Source organism: Sturnira hondurensis, unplaced genomic scaffold (assembly GCF_014824575.4).
Source record: "Sturnira hondurensis isolate 20B ecotype Veracruz unplaced genomic scaffold, ASM1482457v3 Scaffold0006437, whole genome shotgun sequence".
NCBI lineage: Eukaryota > Metazoa > Chordata > Mammalia > Chiroptera > Phyllostomidae > Sturnira > Sturnira hondurensis.
Genome location: NW_028079068.1, coordinates 5,695,813 through 5,717,035, shown reverse-complemented (window position 1 = coordinate 5,717,035; position 21,223 = coordinate 5,695,813). Strand labels below are relative to the sequence as shown.

Here is a 21,223-nt window from a genome sequence, read left to right as displayed (position 1 = left end):
CCTCGTCAGCCGGACCCGGGCCTTCGAAGGTAGGAGGGACCATCAAGTCCCTTGGGAAATGACAAAGGAGTTCACAACCTGACTTGGCCCCAAAGTGGAGGCTCTCATTTGGCTGCACATTAGAACCCCTGGGGGGCCATGCGGACTCTAGACGACCCAGCTGCTTCCCTCCTGGACTAATTAGATCATCTCCAGGCGGCTAATGAGGTCCAGACATTGCAAGGATTTGCGGTTCTCCCACCGACTCCAACGTGCAGCCAGGTAAGACCCACCCCCTTAACGCTACATGGGTGATATACTGGCTGAAGGGCCCCCCCCCCCACCCAAAGGAAGTATGCCAAGTCTCCCTCGAGTTGCAGAGCCGAATGGGCTGCTTTGTGGGGGACAATGAGATGAAGGTCAAGCGGGGCAGAAGGCAATGAGCAATTTCTAATGAACACCAAACCAAACGAACAGCATCAGGCTCACAAAAGGACTTTTATTTGGGGCAAAGAGAAGGCTGGCTGAAAGGGTCCCAGTGCCACGCAGCCAAGACCTGACTGTTAGTGACACATTTTCACTTTGTAGATTCAACTTAGGGAAGGATATTGAGGTGGTACTTCCTCACAGAACAAGAAAGGCAAAGGAAACCCCAAAGAGACTCGACTCGAACTGTTCTTCGGAGCCAAGACCAGGCCGGCAGGAGGCACAGCTGCAGGCGGCTGGGGGAGAGCAGGCCCCCACAGCCTCAAAACTCTTCGTGGAAGGGATAATCCTTGTGGGAGCTGCAGCTGTCAGGAGAAAAAAGGAACGCATTAGCTTTTCAAGAGATTGCAATTGTAATACATGACAAGAAATGGCGAGTGGCTCACTGCAGGCAGAAACGAAGTCCGGCTCCCTTGGCTGTTTTCACTTGTGTCCTCATACATGAGCAGCCAGAAGCACTGCATCCTGTGTCCACTGAACCGCACCCAGCCCTGGGAAAGATGCCAAGGCATCTGCTCCAGTATCTTCTCTCCACGGGCCAAGTGCATGGTTGGCCCAGCCTACTGCATATTTTAGCATTCAGTTGCTAAATCTTACTGTAGATGAACACCAAAGGGCCCTGGGTGACTCCTGTCCCACCCTCACGGAAGAACAACATGCCCATGACTCTGATAATGACTGTAATGAAAGAGGCTCAGTAGGAAGCATGGTGCTCAGGGCCCGAGATCACCCCTGCCCTGGCACCGACACACCCCTGGACTCCGAGGAAGTCACTCGGCCCCTCGGACTGGCGAAGCCGCCCGAGGGCTCTCCAGCGGCACCTTCGCCGGTTCCTTGTGTTCCTTCTGAGGAGTAGTTGGAACCTGAGACAGGCGATAAGGCCGGCCGTTGATTTTCTTCTCCTGCCTACGCAGCAGCGAAAGTTCAAGGCTCACTCTCTGCTTTCGGGAAGAAACATCCCATATGCCAGGGGAGACAAGAATCTCCTCTCTGTTTTTTATCATCTGCTCTCTCTCCCGGTTTTTGCTCTGTCTCCTTAGTCATTAGTTACTCTTCTAAGCAAAATGTGGACACTCCCTGAGACAGGGTGGGCGCTTTCTCTTCCTAGCCTCTGGGCTCTCTCTATCCCACTCAGAATTTAAGCTGCTGGTGGTGTTCACCACCGCCCCAGCCCCAGGCGGCTTCGCCTCTCGGGCGGTAACTCCCGTCGTCAGGTGTGAGCAGGTTGCTGTCTGTCACACCAGGGCCTCAGGTTCAAGAGGCCACACACAGTTTATCGCTGGCAGCCCCAAACTAGAGCCCACTCTGATATCCCCGTGTGTGTTACTGATGTCGAGCCTTTAGACTTTGAAACCAATTTTGGATCTAGTGGACGAGGGAGAGAAGTCAATATTCCGCTGAGTCACATCCGTTCTCCTTTGAGAATCTGTCCGTCACGCATTCAGTTCCCTTTCCACTGCTCACATGATTATTGAAGCTCCTGGGGCCGGCAGACCACAGGGTTTTCTCACTGATCCCTTTCTGTGTAGATGTCCCCTGCTCTCCAGTGCGTTCTGGAAATCACTGTCACAGGATACTGTGGGGTGCCGATGTTTGGCGAGCTGTTTGGGGCTTCAGTGGGGAGGGAGAGGGTGTCTGCCACATTTCTGGGTCACCCAGGAAGCCTTTTGGAACTGTACACACACGTACGTATTATCTGTTTGGCAGAGGTACTCAGCCCCTGTTGCTAACGCCGTGTGGTATTTATAAACCTCTGGTTTGATGAGATGCAAAAAAAAAAAGGGCGGGGGGGGGGAGGTGGGGCAGACCATGGGGAACTTTTTGCAAGGTTCTGAGTTTTTGGATAAGAGTCAAGTGCCCCCGCCCTGGCTGGTGTAGTAGCTCAGTGGATTGTGCGCGGGCTGCGAACCAAAGGGTCGTGGTTCGATTCCCAGTCAGGGCACATGCCTGGGTTGCGGGCCTGGTCCCCAGTGGGGGCCATGTGAGAAGCAACCACACATTGATGTTTCTCCTTCTCCTTCCCTTCATTCACCCTGGGCCCACTCACTTCACCAAGGCACAGGCCCTCCAGTTCCTGTTGTAGCTGAGTATGGTGGCCATGTCCTCGCTGCTCAGCTCAAAGTCGAAGACCTGGGAAGAAAAGCCGTCCAATAAGCACTAAGTGCAAACACAAGGCACCCAGCAGCTCTGTGGGGGCCGCCACCACGAGGCCTGAGTGGAGAGGGGAGGAAGGGAGACTGAACTCAGAGACAAGTGTGGCGACTGCCCAGAGGAGGCTCAGGTTTTGGCTCAGTGCCACGTGAGGCACTGGAAACAGTCCTTCCCCTGCAGAACCTCCCAGCAAAATCGTACTTTTTACTCCATTTAGGTCATTCCAAGACCACTACCAGGCACTTCTGCTGTGTGCAGCCCCGGGGAACACAGGGACGGGTAGGACACGTCCTTGCCTCAGTGTACAAGGAAGCAAAGGGCACACCACAGCCGTCCCACATGAAGTGTGAGGGGCGCCCCGAGGGTCTGGAGGGAAGCCAAAGGCTGGGGAGCCAAAGGCCGCAGCCAAAGGGTTTGAGGCGGGCCCCAGACGCCAACAAGGTTTGGACGGCAAGAGCGAAACGGTATAGTGGGAAGGACCACCTACGTGAAGACCATGGTCGCAGGGGAGATGTGGCCGGCACAGAGGCCAGCAGGCAGGCCTTGAGTGGCACCCAGTGAGACCGGGAGGGCCGGCCGCACACAGCGCCCTCGGCATCCTGGGGGATCACAGAACGTGCAAGAAGAAAGCCTGTTTCAGACTCTGTGATCACAACTGTGCAAAACTGTGCAAGGGCCATACAAGCGGAAATAAGATGTCAGCTCTATGACATTAGTCATTTCAAAATTATTCCTTCCTAACGCCTTGAAAGAACAACACATGAAACAAAAGGATTCATCTCTAGCACAGCATGGTTCCCACAGTGGTCACTGTTTCACCACTTTATCTCCAACCCTGGGAACATCTGAGGGAGGGAGAAAATTCTCCCCTACTGCCAATAAGCTCCTCTCCTCTCCCCAGACCCTGCCTCCAGTCTCCCAGGCGACCAATGGCATGGGTCACAGACACAGCCTGTGGCTAGTGAACTTGCAAATCCGGCAGGTGAGTGGCAGGGAGGGGGTGATGCCAGGCCGGCCAATCTGCTTCAGGGGGTGCCCACAGGGCCCACGCAGACACCTCCGGGTGCCCCATCAGCAGCCATGCTGCTCTGCCTACTGTGCAGGGAAGGATGGGCAGGAATGGCCTGTAGGGACCTCGCAGACCACGGTCTCATCAGCAGCACGGCAGCGCTCCTGGGCGCTTACCAGGGTGCCAAGCGTGGTCTGTGAAGCCCTGTGATGTATGGTTTTAATCTTCATGGCAACCTTTGAAATTGTCATTTTACAGTTGGGGAAACTGAGGCAGTTTAACTAAGTCCTGCTGCAAACCCAGGGTCATTCATGCACATTTCTCAGGGCAAACACTGAGTCACCGAGGAGCCTCAGCAGGAGTGTGCATGCACGGGGTAAATTGAGGCATGGGGCCCACCCAAACCAGCACCTCCACCCAGGAGGAGCCACTGTCCCGGGTCCAAGGCGTGCTCACTGCAGCAGGCTGAGGGTGGCTCCCTGACCGAAAAGTGACAGAGGGTGGGGGCCCTCACACAACACGGCAGGGACAGGATGAGACCCTAGGAAGCACCTACCTACCCACCCCCATCCTTCTCCACTGAGCAAAATCAGGGCAGCCAGCCGGTACACCTCACCTGGAAGTTCTCGGCAATGCGCTCAGGTGTCACCGACTTGGGGATCACAACCATGTTCCTCTGCATGGGGAACCGGATCAGAACCTGTGGGCAGATGTGCCGAGTGCGTGAGCACACCAAAAACTCTACGCCATCACCCCACTTAACCTCCTGTCTCCGTAACCGGAAGAGGGAAATTCCAGAACTTCCCGTGAGAAAGGCAAGGCTCAGAGATGTCAGGCCCACACCCGACGGCAGGCAGGGCACCGCTCAAGGTCTGACCCCAGAGCCCTGCTCCCAGCCACCATGCCACGCACATCGGTGTCTCTTAGGCGTCCTGCCCACTCAGAGACAGCCCACGGACCAGGAACTCCTGCCGCCAGGGAGGGTGACAGCGTGTCTGTGCAGCTGACGATGGGAGCTTTGCTAGGAGCACAGAGACGGGCCTTCACCTGCGGAGCAGAGGCTGCCCCTTGCAGAAGTCTGGGAGGGTGGCGGGCAGACAGCGTTATTCCCAGGCCACACAGTGGTGTTTTAATGCCCCGCTTGGTGTCCTATCTACTACACACCCCAGAACCCCAGGCTACATGTTTAGGAGGGCTTGACAGGGTTCGGTCACCTCCCCCTCCCGGCTTGGCTCACTGGGACCACCATGAACACAGTTCTGGGGACAGTCAGAAGCGCCTGGAAGTGGCCGTACCTGGGCTGTGGTTTTATTGTACTTGTTAGCTATGGCTTTGATCCTGGGGTCCTCCAGCAGGGAAGGGTCATCAGGCTTGGCCCTGGAGGCAGAAAGAGGGGCTGTGTGAGCAACCACCGGCGCAGCCACTCAAAAGAGCCAGTGCCCCAACCCTAACTCCATCCCCCTCAGCGGGTAGCCCACCCACCTACTCCAGATTCGAAGCTTGGTTGTGAACCCCCAACCCTTTGGGAAAAGACCAGGCCTCTTCCTACCAGCAACACCAAGCAGGAAACCCAAGAACGTGGCTCATGGGGAGGTCTGCACCTTAGCCCCAGAGCCACTTTCTTTGACACTGAAGTTTTCTTCTCTTTGGCCATTTCTAATCTTCCCCAATCGACAGAAAGCGCAGTCTGCAGCAACTCACCAGGGCCTGTCGGGAGAGCCCAGGGGACTGTAGGCGGTCACCACGATGCCTTTGGAGTTGCAGTACTGAATGAGCTTCTCCTGAGTTAGGTATGGGTGGCACTCGATCTGCAAGTGCGAACGGGAGGCTGCTGCAGCTCAGGGCACAGGTAACGACGGCGCACAGAGCAGGGCTCCCTGCGCCACGTCCCAGCCCCCACCAGACAGGAAACCCTGTGCGACCAGCGTCCTATCTCCCAGATAAGCCGTGACGACAGCTACGTCCCCCAGTTAGTGTCCTTGACATGAACAAGAATAAGCCCGGCACCAATGAACAGGTCTGGCCTCAGGGATTTTTCTGATTTGGCCACTTGTCACCCATGACAGGTCTGAGGGTCTCAGGTCTGCCGGTTGCTGTGAGACCCAAGCCCTCAAGAGCCAGGCTCAAACCCTCCTCCTCTTCCACAAGCTGCGCTCCCAGATATGCTGCTGTCCTGCTGAATCCCGACTGAGGACGCCGCCAGTGCCCAGGGCCTGGCCCCCGGCCACCCCCCGGGAGACGTGAACAGGAAGTACCTGCCAGAATCAAGGAGTGCCAAGTGCCTGTCGTGCCCACCAGCTTCCCTGCTGGACGTTTACCTGGTTAACTGCTGGCTTATATTTTAAGCCAGGTTTGTTTAACATCTTTTCAATTTGGAGATGGTTGAAATTGGAGATGCCGATAGCTTTCACCAGCCCTTCATCCACCAGCTCTTCCATGACCTAAAGACAAAGGGGGGCCTGCTCACACCTGACCAGTGCCCCACAGGACGGAGTCGGGGGCACCTGTGGCATGAGCCCCACCCTTACTCTCCAACATCAGAGTCAGAACTTTGAGAAGCCAGAGATGCAAGTAGAGATGCCAGGCTGGCGTAAACTGACAGGAAGAGCAAAAAGGGTGGCAGAGCCCTGGCCAGTGTGGCTCAGTTGGTTGGAGCATCGTCCCGTACACCCAAAAGCTGTGGGTTCGATTCCTGGTCAGGGCGTATACAAGAGGCAAGCAATCGATGTTTGTCGCTCCCATTGATGTCTGTCTCCCTCACTTCCCCTCTCTCTAAACAATAAGTATGTCCTTGGGCAAGGATTAAAAACAAACAAACACCACAGTAGCAGACCAATGCAGTGCAGGAAGCTGTGGAACTCACACCTGCCCCCTCACGAGGACCACCGGAGACCAGCACTGAAGAAGACGGCCAAATCAGGGGCGGCCTTACCTCCCACGTGTCCAGAAAGTTGGTGTTAGAGGGAATCGCGTTGCCTTTCTCATCCAGCGGGAAAAGGTCGCTCCCAGACTGTCATTACAATCAAATGTAAATGATCAGTAACAGCCCTTCGCAGCTGTAATGGGCACCTACATCTTTAAAAGCCAAGTTTTAAAAATACTCGAAACTACAAGCGCTGGCTAAGTTTTTAGAAGATAATCTAAGGCAAATCTGGGTCAGTGGGAAAAAGGAACAGGCAGACAATGGCTGAAGCCCCACACTTGTTCTGAAAGAGGGGATTCCGCTAAGTGTCAGGTGGAAACGGCTCCCTCTCGGCTGGCGAGACAAACCCGCCACAGACGGTAGTGTGTGGATGGAGGAAGGACTCGAGGCCAGGACTTGTGGGGCCCACGTCCTGGCTGGGTCACCAGCCTACAGGGCCAGGCCACCGCCTCACCGAGCCTCACGGGCTTCTCATGAAATACAAAAGATGAAAGTCTGGCCTTGACACCACACAGCACAACGAAAGAGAACTGCAGGGTCAAACTCCCACTTCCCACCCTGCTGACAAAGCAGAATACTGAGCCCATAGCTGGAATGGAGGCAAAGGAAGTAGTGATGCGAGATTCCTTCAGTACAGTGATGCTGCCCGGGAGTGCACAGCAGGCCTCTGCAGGATGCAGCCTGCGTGTGGAATGAGGGAACGTACACACACACACACACATACACACACACACACAGATGCAGGGCAGGAGTGTGTATGAGTGTGCCTACGTCCAGGCGGGGTGTGGATGACTGCCAATGCCCATGGCCAGGGGCAGAAGGGTCACCGGAGCCACATTTGCTGTCCCAAGGTTGTGCATCGTGCACTCACCAGCTGACCCAGGGCAGGGCGCCTCAAACTCTAGTGTGTGCACCGGGGTCACTGGGGTTTGGACTCAGAAGCCGGGTGGGGTGTGCCAAAGGCTCTGTTGCTGGCCTGGGGACTGCGATGCCAGCAGTAACACCACACAGAGCGTGTGCCCACTCATCACATGCCAGCTAAGGGGGACCTACGTGCCCCAGGCTACACACCCAAGCCTTGTGCCCCGTACCTTGAAACCGGTGGGCCAGTGAATAAGGTAGAGGTCCAGGTAGTCCAGCTTCAGGTCACTGAGTGTCTTCTTGCAGGCTCCTTTCACCAGGTTTTTCTCGTGGTACGTGCACCACAGCTGAAGCCAGCAAGAGAACACGTCTCATCACTGGCATGCAGGAAGCCGTTTCCCCGCTGGGAGCCAGACGGCCTGAAGCCAGAGGACACACTTTCCTCTCCCCACCCACCCACGTCACCGTGATGCTGGACATGGTGCTGAAGGAGATGCCACCTCACAGTGGGGGCCCTAACTTCCCAAAGGAATGTGGGATAACCAGGTCAAAGGTACCTCTCAGAAGGACCAAACTAAAGGCATAAAAGAGAACAGAGAGGCCAGCACCAGCCCTGTGTCCTGCACCTGAGTTCTCAGGGCTGTTTTCCCTGAGAGACCCTCCCACCAGGTGTCCTTTGGGCACCAACAACCTCCAGGTAAAAGGCGGCAGCCAGCAGTGGCGATCTACTCTTAGATGGGAACCAAGTCCCACCTTCAAGGTCAGTCCTGGAAAGAAAGCCCTGACCTCAGCCTCTTCAGCAAGGAGCTCTACAAGAGGTCCAGGGGGAATGACCATCCAACAGATAGCCATGGACCGGCGCACCCTGGAGCGCCCCCCTGTGGCCTCCAGCCAGCAGTGATAACTGCAGTTATAACAAGCCCCAGAGAGCTGATGCAGCGAACAAACAACCGTGAACGAGAACCCTACAACCGAGGCTCCCAAGAGCCGCACCTTGCTGACAATGAAGAGGTCCTCACGCTTCACCACCTGCTCCTTGATCTTCTCTTGGATGGCCACGCCCACCTCATTCTCATTCTGGTACACATGGGCACAGTCGATGTGGCGGTACCCGAGGCTGATCGCCACCTTCACAGCTTCCGTCACTTTGCCTGGGGGGGACTGAAAGGAAACAGAAGGCATGGGGTTAAAACCTCAGGAAGGAAGGCACAGGGAGCCTGGTGCCCCTCACTGAAGCACGGGCTGCTGAGCCAGCTTCTGAGGCAGAGTCTAGCACTGTGCCCTCAGGCAGGAGGAGGTGAAATGCCACACTGATTCAGGCCTGAGGACTTAAAAGCAGCACAGATCACCTTAAACAATGTGCAGACATTCACGTCCTTGTTTTCCCGCATCTGTTGATTTACAAAGCACTGAATAAAAAACCCCCACTATCTGAATCTATTAGGGTCCCAAGACAATAAGGAAGACCATGTCCTTCTAACAGCCCAAAAGAGTTCAGAAACCGCTGTAAATGTTTACCCAATTCCCACTTGGTTTCAGTTCAGTAAACACCCGTGCTTTCCTTTCTCTCTCCGTGTGCATGAATGGGAGTGTTGGGAATCCTTTGTTTTTAAAAGCAGTTCTGGGAGGTTATCGCAAAATCAAGAGTATTACTCACACAGATTCAAAAGACCTGGGTGTCAATTATCACGCCACCAGAAACTGGGAAGAGCACCATATGGTTTGTAGTTACAAAGAAGCTGGCTGGCTGGCTGTGCCCAAACCCTGAGTGACCAGCACAGGTGTGGGGTGGCTTGTCAAGGAGGAAGGCGTGTCTTCGTGGCCATTGAGCTTCACCCAGATTGACTGCACAGACACTCACTGCCACGTCCAATGCTAACCAGGTCGGCTGACACGGTCACGGCTTGGGGATGCCTCGTCCAGAGCTAACCAGGTCGGCTGACACAGTCACGGCTTGGGGACAAAGGCTTCACAGAAGCATTATCTAACCATGTCGGTTGACACAGTCACGACTTGGAGATGACGGCTTCACAGAAGTGTTTTCCAGCAGGATGGACGTGGCATTAATGGACATATGGTGTTGCTTTTATTCTTACTGTTTCTTAGTATTCTAACCTTTACACTTATGATAATTTGGAATCTCCTAGAATTAATGACCACTCTCAGAGAAAAAACAACAGTTGGCTCAAGTCCTAAGCAATATCACCCTGGCTGAATTAAGGCATCGTACTTTACTTATTTGTTCCTGTGAAAGCCACCCAAGAAAGAACAGTTCAGGGAAAAATATGTTTTCCCACAGAACTGCCTCATAGAATAGCAAAAAACCCCTTTAGAAAATAGCCCCTGATTGTTAAAGATTTGTTAGAATAACAGCCCCTCCTTGACCTTGAATAGGAATATATATCAATTAGAATTAGACAGGCATAAAAACAGAAGAAGCTGGTTAGCTATTACAAACTAAGCACTTAGAAACAACTACCAAGGAGTCAGAGTCCTCAGTATACAAAAAACATTTTAGACAGCAAGATAGATAGCTAAGTTTGATATTACCACGGCTTATTGTGTATTTCCTAACCTCTGCTTGGTCTAGCGTACCTGTTGCCAATGACAATTTCTGAGAACTTTATTAAACAATAAGACATTTAAACTATAAACATAGAACTATTTCAAATTGTCTGATTAATGGTTTTCCTAGTCAAAATAACTTGTTTAACATAACTGAAACTATGGGAACTTTCGTACTTTTCCTGGTTACTGTTGTATTGATTTTTTCTGCTTAACTAATCATGCTATACACCTGTAAATGTTAATCTATGCCAAAAATGAGAATATAAAAAATCAGCTTGTACTTACAATAAATGGAACAGTGCTTCACCTGCCTTTGAGCTGTGTAGTTGCCTGTTACCCAGCGCCGACGCCTACTCTCACCTGAGGACCCTTAGATGTGCTGCGGCTGGACCGCGGCAACTCACTCCATCCCCTGCTCCACCAGAGAGGGGGGACAAGTAAAGGTATGTGCAATGGCCTGTACACCAATAATATCGTGCATTCCTCTAGGGAGCTGGGGTAGGAAGGGATAGAAGGGAAAACTCCCCAGGGCCATCCACAGCCACAGACATCTGCTCTTTGGGTGTCAGCTGTTGGGGACAGGTGACGGGGGCAGGGCAGGGAGCTATGGGAATCAGAGCATGACCTGATAGTACCCCAAGCTTGCTCGCCACTATGGAGAGAGCAGGAAGGTGGGGTGGCAATGCTAACTCAGGTGTTAAGACCAAGGAATAACTTTAGGTGATCTGGCAATCAATCTCCTCTTTCCTGGAGGACCCACGAAGCTGCACCTGTGGCCTTCCTGCCCTGTGTGGCTGAAGGAGCAGAGCAGCACAGCAGACATAAACTATCATGGCCTCTCTGTGGCGTACTGGACACAGCTGTCGCTGACGTGAGCAATGAGGGCAGAGCACACCCCTTCCCAAGAAAGAGCACAAGCGAGGGACCCCGGTAGGGGAAACTGCTCATCGTGCCCTTGGCTTTCTTCAAATTTAACGGAGCCCTGACTTTCTCTGCAGAGCCCTGTACTGTGCCAGCCTAGCTCCTTAGGCGCCCCCAAACGGGCAGAGGGTGGGCACATTTCTCAGGCCTGGTATCTGCCAGTGACTGGTGTTGGTGCAGAGACATGACCCAAGTCAGGTCCACCAGGGTCAATCTTTGGCCTTAAGTCAGCACCAACACCATCTCATTCTGCTGGGAGGAGATGAGCCAGGAGCTGCTGGAGGGAAGTGGGACTGAGGAACAGGGGAGGGTCACATTTATACCCTGGAATCTGGTACACCCGAGGCCATTCTACAGGCAGTGAATCGCCACTTCAAACAAATTCCTTTTTTGTGTGTGTCTGCTTCAGTTTAAGTTGGCTGGTCCTTGGAACCAGAAGAGCTCAGATTCCGAGAACAGTCCAAATGGCACAACAGTCCCAAGGACATGAAAGACACGTGGGGACCAAGGAGCCGCACCCACTCGCAGTCTCCCAGGGTCCTCAGGAAGATAAGCAAATGGTATCGAGGCCACCCTGTCTCTTGTCCACCATCTGTGAAGGAGGCCTATACTTACATCATTTATTTCACAGAGCCCACCCTCATCATGTCACCACACAATTCAGGACAGACCTCATCTCTCCACCCACCCCCGAAATCTGAAGTTCTTTTATTTTTTTCCCCACCGCACCATCTATCCTTTGGGTACCTGCTATTTATTTGCCAGGTACTGTGGGAAGCGCTGGGAATTTAAGTAAACACGGCAGGCGACCACCCCAGCCCTCAACAAACTTCACCTGCAGAAATGAGCTAAACACACAGGTTTTGTATGATTTTAAATAATTACACTGCTTTGCAGGGTGTTAAATGCTCTGGTGGGTGATGAAAAGCCCTTTTATCAACTTTTACTCCTTGTTCACCTGACAGTAGTGATTTTCAAATGAGGGGCCTAGGGTCAAGACCCCACTTTCTGAAAACAGTGAACAAAAAAATTTCGGAAAGCAGCCCACCTGGGAAGGCTAAGGATTGCTCCATGGAGCTTTGGTTACATTTCCTTGGGTGTGTCTGTGGGCTACAGCATTCTGATACATTGGTATTGCCAAGAAAAGGTCTTTTCACATCCATTCCAAGAGAATAATCTGCCTCTGATGGAATGTAAGTCAGTGTCATGGCCATAATCCAATTACACCCTGAGGGCCACCATTCAACTTTTTGAAGGAAACACAGAATAACTAACATTCCAACCACTTTGGCCAAGAAATACTTTCCACACGAGGCAATTCTAGTACCCTTTTCTTATTCACTTGTATTTAACCCACTTTTGACTGCGGGTTTTAGGGTAGAGTAAGTACCACCCTCTATTCTATTTCAAACCCCTGCAGGGGTACAGGTCAATCCTGTTCCCCCCCACCCCCACATCCCCCTGTCTATAAATACCAATGCCCAGGCCCACAGCCAAAGCTTTTGGGGAAACCTGGGCCACACCTGTGGGTCGTAGTATATAATACCTGAACCGACCTTTTAAGTGGCTTAAAGATACTGGGTTTTCTCCTGGGGCCCATTATAACCACCTTCTGTACCCCCTAAATTTTAGATAATCAGACTACCCATTTTATTCCTCACCACTTCTTGGGGAAGCTGTGAGTTAAGAGATTTAAGTGGTGATAAGGTTTCTGGAGCCAGTTTGAATACTGGTGCCTGCTAACAGTTTTCCACGGGCGGGAGGTCACCGCCGGGGCACAGATTCTCTGTGGAGTTCCCACAACAACCCCAAGTGACATAACCAGCCAAAGGGTTTGGCTCAGTACTGTGCGTCTGGGGACCTGGAAATGGATGCGTTCTGGGCAAACTCGAGCCACTAATTTAATTACCTGCAGTCTTCCAGGCTTACCTTTAGACGCTTATTCCCTTAGAGAGAAAAACAGAATCGATTTAGAACAAACTATTTGGGAGAGAAACAAGCTACACCACAAATGCCCTTAGGGCGTGTACGCCAGTGCACAATGCCCCCTGGTCTTCCAGATCCATCTCCCGCTTTCCAACCCCGGGGCCAGAACAGTGAGGGTCCGGGAGGCCCACCTAGCCTTCGGTCTCGTTTTCCAGTTGGAATTGGAATCAAAGCGTGGCTTGGGGACCAAACCCAACAACTGTATAGAGTTGGCCTTCCCGGGGGCCTCCCGCGGGCCTCCCGCGCCCCAACCCCTCCCCGCCCCTCCAGCCAGGCCCACCTTGGCGCCCAGGAACCCGCAAGGCCGACCTGAGACAGCCCTCGGCCATGAATGCCTAAGTGGGGCTCCATGGTCCGAGGACAGTCGTCCAGGTGGAGGGTCACTCCAGGTCCCTCCCCGCCCCAAACTGTGCAAGGCTGAAGAGAGCAGCAGGGCGCTCTCTCCGCCCAACCCACCTTCCAGGTTCCCAGGCCCACGATGGGCATTTTGGCTCCATTGTAGAGCACGATGTGCTTAGCCATGGCCGCAACAGCTATCCACAGTCCCAGACTCAGAGACCACGACTAGATGGTGCCAGCGAGCATCTTTAAATAACCCGTGCCGCACGCAGCAAGGGCGGACACGATTGGCGGCTGGCTGTGCAAAGGCGGCTTCTGATTGGCTAGCCCGCTCCAACCCCTGCTCTGGAGCGGCTGAGACCTTTCTTCCACTAGGTCCTAGCGGGGTCGGAATCTTAACTTTGGGATAGCTACTCCCCACCCCCTCCCGCCCCCCACCCCCCCACCCCACCCCCCACGCAGTTTGGGAGACCTAGCCACTTGGCGGTGGCGCTCGGAAACGCGAATGTAACGAACAAAAGTAACAGACACCCTACAAATAAGCAAAGCAGCCCAGGAAGGAGGGGTTTTTGTTTTTATTAGAGGCGGAAGGGAAATAGCTTTGTTGTCCGAGTCCAGTTTAACTCTCTTCGGGAATTTGACAAATGACCTGTTATTAATTTGTACAAATTAGATCTACTGTAAGTACATTTTAGCGCACTTTGCTCTTAGGGAATGTGCCTATAAGAGAAGTGGCGCGCAATTTTGTTGCAGAACACGTTCTGGAGATTTCGGTTTGCCCAGCGTGTATGTAGCTTTTGGGGCTATCTTGGCACCCCGGCCCTAGGCACGAGTTGTGTACGCACACACACTGGGTTTGCTTCAGCAAGCCTTCCTCCAAAAGGCAGTATTGTTGTAGATTAGATAGCCTTGATGAACTTGATCCAGGACACACGGAAGATTAGTCGATCTTGAGAAAGTGAGACTCTCTCAAAGCAGCAAGTTTCAATCCAGCAATTGAGCAAAACTCTAGAAGAGTGAATGAGCAGAAAGCCACAAAAGAAAAGTTAGCTTTAATATTGTAGATTCGCATACCTCAAATTCGGAAGTGTTAAATAATAAATCGACCAGCCCTAATTGGCAGGTAAGACTTCTTTCCATTCTGCCTTAAGAAGACACATTATTTTCCAAAGGCGCCAAAAGGAAAGCTCCTGGAAGAGCTTTGAAAAATAATTTTGGTTTCTTTCCAACCATCTCTATCCATGACGCCCTGCTCTGCCCCAAACCTGCTCTTTTGGCTCCATCACTCTCAAATCTGTCACCTAACCATGTGACTTTGAGAACTACACCTGCCTGGTAGTGACTCAGGAACCAGACCTCCTGAAACTCCACTCTGGTGATTTTCCACTTAGTGATTTCTAAAAAGTGCCCTTTAGGAAAATTTTACACGCAACCAGATATTTTTCCATTTGATTTTTACAAAAGCTCTTGTTAGTAGGAAAATTCTGATACTGTTTATCCCCGAATAATAGAATTTTAATTGAACCCTGAAGCTGGGAACTCAGCTTCTGGTAAAACAGCAGTAGCCCACTGCTCTTCATTCAGAAGATCCCTGGTGACACAGAGGCCGCTGCGCAAAATGGCTTGTCTTTTTTGAAAGTAATACACCTTACGTGATCAGGTTGGTAAAGGCGTTCGGGTCATTGTTAGGGACTTGGTCTTGTGAGGAATGACTTTGTTGCAGTTTCCAAGATGGTTTCTAGAACTCATACCTCTCTAAAAAACAGAGTATTCTGATCCGGTCACCCAAATGAGGCGTCAGACCTGTGGAATTTCTGTAGTTGAAATATACTATTGTCATAGCCTTTTTTTAAAAGATTTATTTATTTATTTATCTTTAGAGGGGAAGGGAAGGAGAAAGGGAGAGAAATATCAATGTATGGTTGCTTCTTGTGTGTCCCCTGCTGGGAACTGGCCTGCAACCCAGGCATGTGCCCTGACTGGGAATCGAACTGCAATACTCTGGTTCGCAGGCCCATGCTCAATCCACTGAGCCACACCAGCCAGGGCTCTGTCATAGTCTTTTAACTGCCCCACCACGGCCTCCATAATCTTTGTAAAATGTCATTATGCGCACGTCAAAATTATGCTTTAAAAACACCTTCAATGGAATCCTTCCGAGAAACATTCCAGCACTTAATATCAACAAAATAGGAATCTGAATGGATTTTGAACCGGTAAAACCACCATGAGACCTGTGATCTCATCCTGATGAAATAATTTAAAAGTAAACACCCACCCCCACACCCAGTAGGTGTAAGGCTGGGATGAGGATGAAGAAAAAGACAGCTGTAGGTGCAACATGACATGCCCGGGCAGGGGTACCTCCTTGCATTGTACACCGGAGACACTTCGGTCACCTGGCCCTAGTTCAATGACGCACACGCACACACACACACACACTCGTGATTATTTTTGAAAGTTCTGTACACATAAGTAAAACAGCCAATATCTAACCATTGCAAGAGAAATCATACAGTCATTAAAAATGAAGACTGTACAGATACAGAGAAAACCACACATGAAGACGTTCTAAGGTGAAAGTAGAAAACAAAACCGTAAATATGCCACCAGTAGAAGCATAAAAAACAACTTGTAACATCCATAAACTTGGGAAGAAGCCCAAGGAAATGGGGAAGACTGTTTTTTTCAGATTCGTTCATCAACAAACACATTTTGCAGTTAACTATTAACTCTCCAGTTTCTTTAGGACAAAACTTCAACTTCTTACCCTGGCATTCAGGGTCCTGTGAAACCTGGTTATAACTCTGTAAATACGTGAAAACCCACCAAACTGCACACTTCTGTGTGGTGACCAAATGATTGTTAAAGCTGTTAGGATAAACAAACATACCAAGGTTGTGAGGCAGGACAGGGAGAAGGCAGGGAGATTCCTTGACAAGTGGAATGAGGGAAACAGACAAAATGATGAAACACGGCCAAACGATTTGAGGAATTTACAGCCAGCTAGTGAATCCCAAGGTCCAGAAGTTTTCTCTTCCCCAGCCAAAGCCACTCATTCCAGGCAGCCCCAGGGCAAACTGTCCTCTTTGAGGGCGTTCTTTGAAGATAAAACTAACCTGAAAAGTAAATCTATGCACACATTGTGATGAATCAACACATCAAAGGCCGCACCTGGAAAGCTAACGCGTGTTCTGTTGAGACCCTGCCCTGCCATCTCCCCTAGGACTCTCACGGGCCAAAAAAAGAGAAAGGCCTCGACACAAAGACCCCACCGCGAGCTCTCCCCAGAGCACGCACCCTCTCTCTCTCCCAAACTCGAAGGCTCCCCATGAGATTGCAACAATGGGAGCGTGGGCCATGGCAGCTGGTCCCAGGCTTACCCTCTGAGCTCCTCTTTCAAGCTTCCTTTTTTATTTTCTTGGTCTCTCTTGGGAGCGAACAGCAACCCTGCCTCGGCTCAATCTGTCAGTGTGACTCTTACTTCTCAGCGAATTCGCGCAGCGTAGTGCGAATTCTTTCCTCTAATGTTTCTCAAAAGCCAAAGCAGCCCCGCCTGTTGCTTCTTCTACCTTAAGCCCGTCCTTTGTTTCACCATCCTGGGTTTTAATAAATGTACTCTCAAAATCACCTGGACTTGGGTCATGAAATCCTTCCTGCATGAAGTAAAACCCGCACACTAAAGGCCAGCTGGAGGCAGACCCACCCCGCGCCCACCCCTGTCCAGGAACAATCTCAGAAAGCAGGAACAGCGCGACAACCACCCCCAAGGAACGTGATGCCAGCTTCAGGAGAAATCACAGAGTAAGCCTTCCTGTCATGCCACCAAATGCCATCTGGGCCCACTCCATCCTTCCATAATCCCGGTCCAGCGATCAGTTTGGGGAGGAAAATGCTCCAGGCTGATCTGGTGGAGAGGCAGGAAAGAGGCAGCAGGCAAAAGAGAAAGATTGTGGGAGCCACAGGAAGAGGCCCAGGCCCTGCCACGGAACAGACCTGCCTACTGGGGAGCTGGCTCCCATGTGTCAATATTTATTCACATTTGTTGGCGAGATAAGGTTCAGGTGGCAAAAATCACTCAGGGAAGGGTCAGTATTAACCTCCCTCACGGATACTGGAGAATAACCAAAATCAAAATAGAGAGAGAAAAATCAACTTTCTGTCCCTTTTTAGCAGAGCTGTTTGTTGCACTCACCAACCACGAGAACAAATGTCGGAGACTTTCAGGGTTCCAAACATGTTACTTTATTGGCCAAATTTAACCTGCGCAGGGGCGAACTCTCCAAAGTGTCCCGAGACACGGTGCCCACAAGGGCTGCTGCAAATGAGAGTTGCGCCAAAAGCTTACAGGCTTAGGGTTTTATGGAGGGGCGCAAGCAAGCTGGATACATAAGCAGATGTGGCGGTTAGCGGTTGGCTCAGGGGCACAATAGGGTCACTGATTATTGGCGAGTTAACTCCTGCACTGGCTCGTGCTCCTTTACCTGATTGGTCGTTGAGCTCGTGCTCAGGGGCAAAATTTCCCTCCCTAGTGACTGTCCAGATGGCTATCTGCTTGACTAACCTTGTTGCTCTCACACCACATCCTGGAACACACCCCGCTCTTCAGGTGTGTCCCAGAGCCTCTTTGCGTTAGTTAGTAAAACACCTTTTGCTTCCTTACAGCTATGTTCTGGCTAGTTCCCCTTTGCCCTCAACACTGTTCTGAACACTCTTGTGGATAACCGCATCCACTCTTTTCTGGGCCTTTCTGTGCATCAGGCACTTTAAATACATTCTGTGACTTTACAACCTCCCGGCAAAGGCAATTGACTGTTCCTTTTCTACGTTTCAGAATGAAGAAACTGAAGTTTGGTAATATTAATTTGCCCAAGACCAAGAATTTAGTTAGTAAGAAGCCTTCCTTTAAAATTTTGATATTTTGTTCATTGAGGATTTGAGGGGCATTCATTTAGATTTTTAGAATGTTGCATTCAATATAATTTATCTGGATTACTGAGATAGTTGGCACCCTGGCCCCTCAAATTATGCGTTGAGGCAAATACCAAAATCTGACATCTTCTTGTCAGTTTGGCTCAAATAAACTCATAAAAAAATACTGGCTGGTGTAGCTTGTTGAGGGCAAAGGGGAACTAGCCAGAACATAGCTGTAAGGAAGCAAAAGGTGTTTTACTAACTAACGCAAAGAGGCTCTGGGACACGCCCGAAGAGCGGGGTGTGTTCCAGGATGTGGTTTAAGAGCAAAGGTTAGTCAGGCAGATAGCCATCTGGACAGTCACTAGGGAGGGAAATTTTGCCCCTGTACACGAGCTCAACTGACCAATCAGGTAAAGGAGCACGAGCCAGTGCACGAGTTAACTCACCAATAATCAGTAACCCTATTGTGCCCCTGAGCCAACCGCTAACCGCCACATCTGCTTATGTATCCAGCTTGCTTGCGCCCCTCCATAAAACCCTAAGCCTGTAAGCGTTTGGCGCAACTCTCATTTGCAGCCCTTGTGGGCACCGTGTCTCCGGACACTTTGGAGAGTTCCCCCCTGCGCAGGTTAAACTTGGCCAATAAAGTAACATGTTTGGAACCCTGAAAGTCTCCGACATTTGTTCTCGTGGTTGGTGAATGCAACATAGCTCAGTGCTAAAAAAGAACCCACGGGGCCGAGCTACTCATCCAGAGCAATCGTCATCCACACGGCCCTACTTTGTGATGGCCACGGTCTTCACAGTGGGCATCTGCACACTTCTACCCAAGTCCCACTTCTGGGGCAGTCACCTGCCCCTTATTCTTTCCCCTGAGAAAGCCTGCGAGGAAGCAGCGAGTGGGGAGAGCCTAGAGGCAACTTTGGGCATCTGAGTTGCCTTGGGCCACACACTGAATACACAAGCACTGACTAAACCTGGTGAGCAAAAAAATGCTTTTAAGTAAATTTATGATGTTTGTGTTGGGCCGCTTTCATAGCCATCCTGGGCCTCCTGCGACCCGTGGGCCATGGGTTGGACACCCCTGGAAGGGCCTCACGAATCTTTTATTTCTAGAAACGACAGTGACACCCCTCCCCACTGGGGGTAACACTGAGGGATGGTGGTGCTGTGGCTGAGAACCTATGCTGCTCACGGCGGCTTCTCCTTTCAAAGTGAAGGAGTTCCGGGAACACTTACCACCACGTCGGTGTGGGAGAATGGGCCTTGCGGAGCTCCTCAATATGTCTCCTGCTCTCTGATTTCAGCGTAGGTTATCGGTGAGATTGAGGGATCGCTGTACTTATCTGGGACCCTGGTGTGGGGGCAGCAGTGGTGGGGGGGTGAAGATCAGTGAACCCACAGAGCTGCTAACACAGGTTCTGCCATTTTTAAACGGTCTCAGAGCAGCACGTTGTTCCCCATCAGCACGGACTTGGATGACATGCCTGGGAACTTCCTGGCTTCCAGCTCCTGTTTCATCCCCCATGGCCAGACCCAGGCCCTTGCTGAGAAAACCCGCTGGAAGAAAAGGTCTCCGTGTACAGGTAAAATGCATGTACTGTGACAAAGGTTTTATGGAAGAAGTGTAATCAACAACCAAGTTCGTTCATTCACCCAACAGATATTTAATCCCAACAGGTACTGTTTTAGGTCTGGGGATTACAGATCAAAGTTTCTGACCATAGGAAATTTCCTTTATAGAGGCAGAGAGAGGGAGAGAGAATAATCATATTTAAAACCGAGCCAGTGTAAAACCTGGCCAGATATTGATAAGGCATGTGATGAAAACAGGAGAGATGACAGGACAGAGCTGAGGGCAGTGTGGGTTGCACTGACAGAGAGGGTGGAGCGGGAGAGGAGCCACGTGCAAACCCGGGGAGACGCATTCCAGCATACAAGAATGTAACAGGGCGCAGCCAAGTGGGGGGCCCTCCAAAAGGATTTAGAATGGGGTCCAGAACTCAAGGTGTCCACAAAATATTAAGATGTCCTCACCCCTTACCCCCTCCAAAGGTGTCAGCTGGGAGAAGGGACAAATGGTGGAGCAGGGCCATTGAGAGCTGTTTTGCATAGCAACAGTTTTGCAGATAGCCTCTAGAATGGTCATTTAACATATCTATAACCTTTAACTGACGTCATAGATATGTTAAATAGCTGTGGCCTTGCTTTGAGCAAAGGAGAAGGGTGTGATTCAAGTGGGGGCTGGTTCCCTGAGTTACAGGGCCTGTGAGAGAGCTTGGAAGTGATTGGCTCCAGGCCATGGGGCCACGCCTGCCCAGACTCACGATGGCAGCCCAGTAAAGCTGGGAGGATATGGGAGTCCTGGCAGGTGTAACCGATTATGGGGGGAGTCGGAAATGGGGCTGCAAAGAAGGACTGGCATGGGGATTTAAAAGGCAGACACGGCAGCCATTGGGGAGTACCACTGGGCTTTTTGCCGGAGTCGGGGGTCCGCCCCCTGCAGCAGCCATGTGAGAGAGAATCACCATGCGGCTTTAGCAGAGAAAGGCCACTCGGCTTTGCCAGAATGGAGATCCCTGCAGCCAGGTGAAGAAGAAAGCCACGTGGCCTTGGGGGTGCTCCCTTTGGCCTTGTGGCCTGGGAAGCAGGAGAGACTGACTGGAAAAATGAATACAAAGGACTCTTGCCAGTGGACCGTGAGAAGGTGCCACGTGACTTTAGATTAATTGGAGATCCTGCCTGGACAGCGAAACAGCTGATGGTGCCAGCGGCCTGAAACACAGGCGTGTGCTTCTTTTCCTGAGATATGATACTGTTACCGAACAAGGGGCCCGAGGGGGGGGGCAATACTTGGCCCACCAAGGCATGCCAAAAACTGCTACAGAAAAACAGGGGCCCCTCCCAAGGACGATACACTAATATCTACAGGGCTCTTCTGTCCGCCGCCAATTGGAAAGACATCTCTCAATGCCAGAGATTTGTGAAAAGGAAACAAAATGTTTATTTAATGCTATTCAGGCCTAATGCCTTCCTTAAAATATTAAAGTCTTTAAGGGTATACACCTACACACACACACACA

The 21,223-nt window shown here is 51.4% G+C and overlaps 1 protein-coding gene and 1 long non-coding RNA gene across 2 annotated transcripts; both read right to left on the bottom strand.

Annotated features, from left to right (window-relative positions):
* Positions 1-458: 458 nt before the first annotated feature.
* On the bottom strand, positions 459-13,488 carry AKR1B1 (aldo-keto reductase family 1 member B). The gene is made up of 10 exons (XM_037049167.1): positions 13,341-13,488; positions 8,403-8,570; positions 7,640-7,756; positions 6,558-6,635; positions 5,944-6,066; positions 5,327-5,433; positions 4,921-5,002; positions 4,242-4,325; positions 2,513-2,595; positions 459-770 (listed from the first exon to the last, which is right to left on the bottom strand). The coding sequence occupies exons 1-10, from the start codon at positions 13,404-13,406 to the stop codon at positions 728-730; spliced, it is 951 nt and encodes a 316-aa protein (XP_036905062.1). The 5' UTR covers positions 13,407-13,488; the 3' UTR covers positions 459-727.
* Positions 13,489-13,783: 295 nt separating this feature from the next.
* On the bottom strand, positions 13,784-17,457 carry LOC118989131 (uncharacterized). Its single transcript, XR_005066951.1, has 2 exons — positions 17,419-17,457; positions 13,784-14,231 (listed from the first exon to the last, which is right to left on the bottom strand). It is a non-coding gene; the product is annotated as an uncharacterized LOC118989131 (long non-coding RNA).
* Positions 17,458-21,223: the final 3,766 nt, after the last annotated feature.

Excerpts from the sequence above, each read along its gene's own strand:
- AKR1B1 (XM_037049167.1), bottom strand. The coding sequence starts at position 13,406 with ATGGCTAAGCACATCGTGCTCTACAATGGAGCCAAAATGCCCATCGTG. Across the intron at positions 2,596-4,241 it reads GCATTGCCGAGAACTTCCAG|GTCTTCGACTTTGAGCTGAG; the intron begins GTGAGGTGTACC and ends TTTTCTTCCCAG. Across the intron at positions 771-2,512 it reads AGGGCCTGTGCCTTGGTGAA|CTGCAGCTCCCACAAGGATT; the intron begins GTGAGTGGGCCC and ends TTCTCCTGACAG.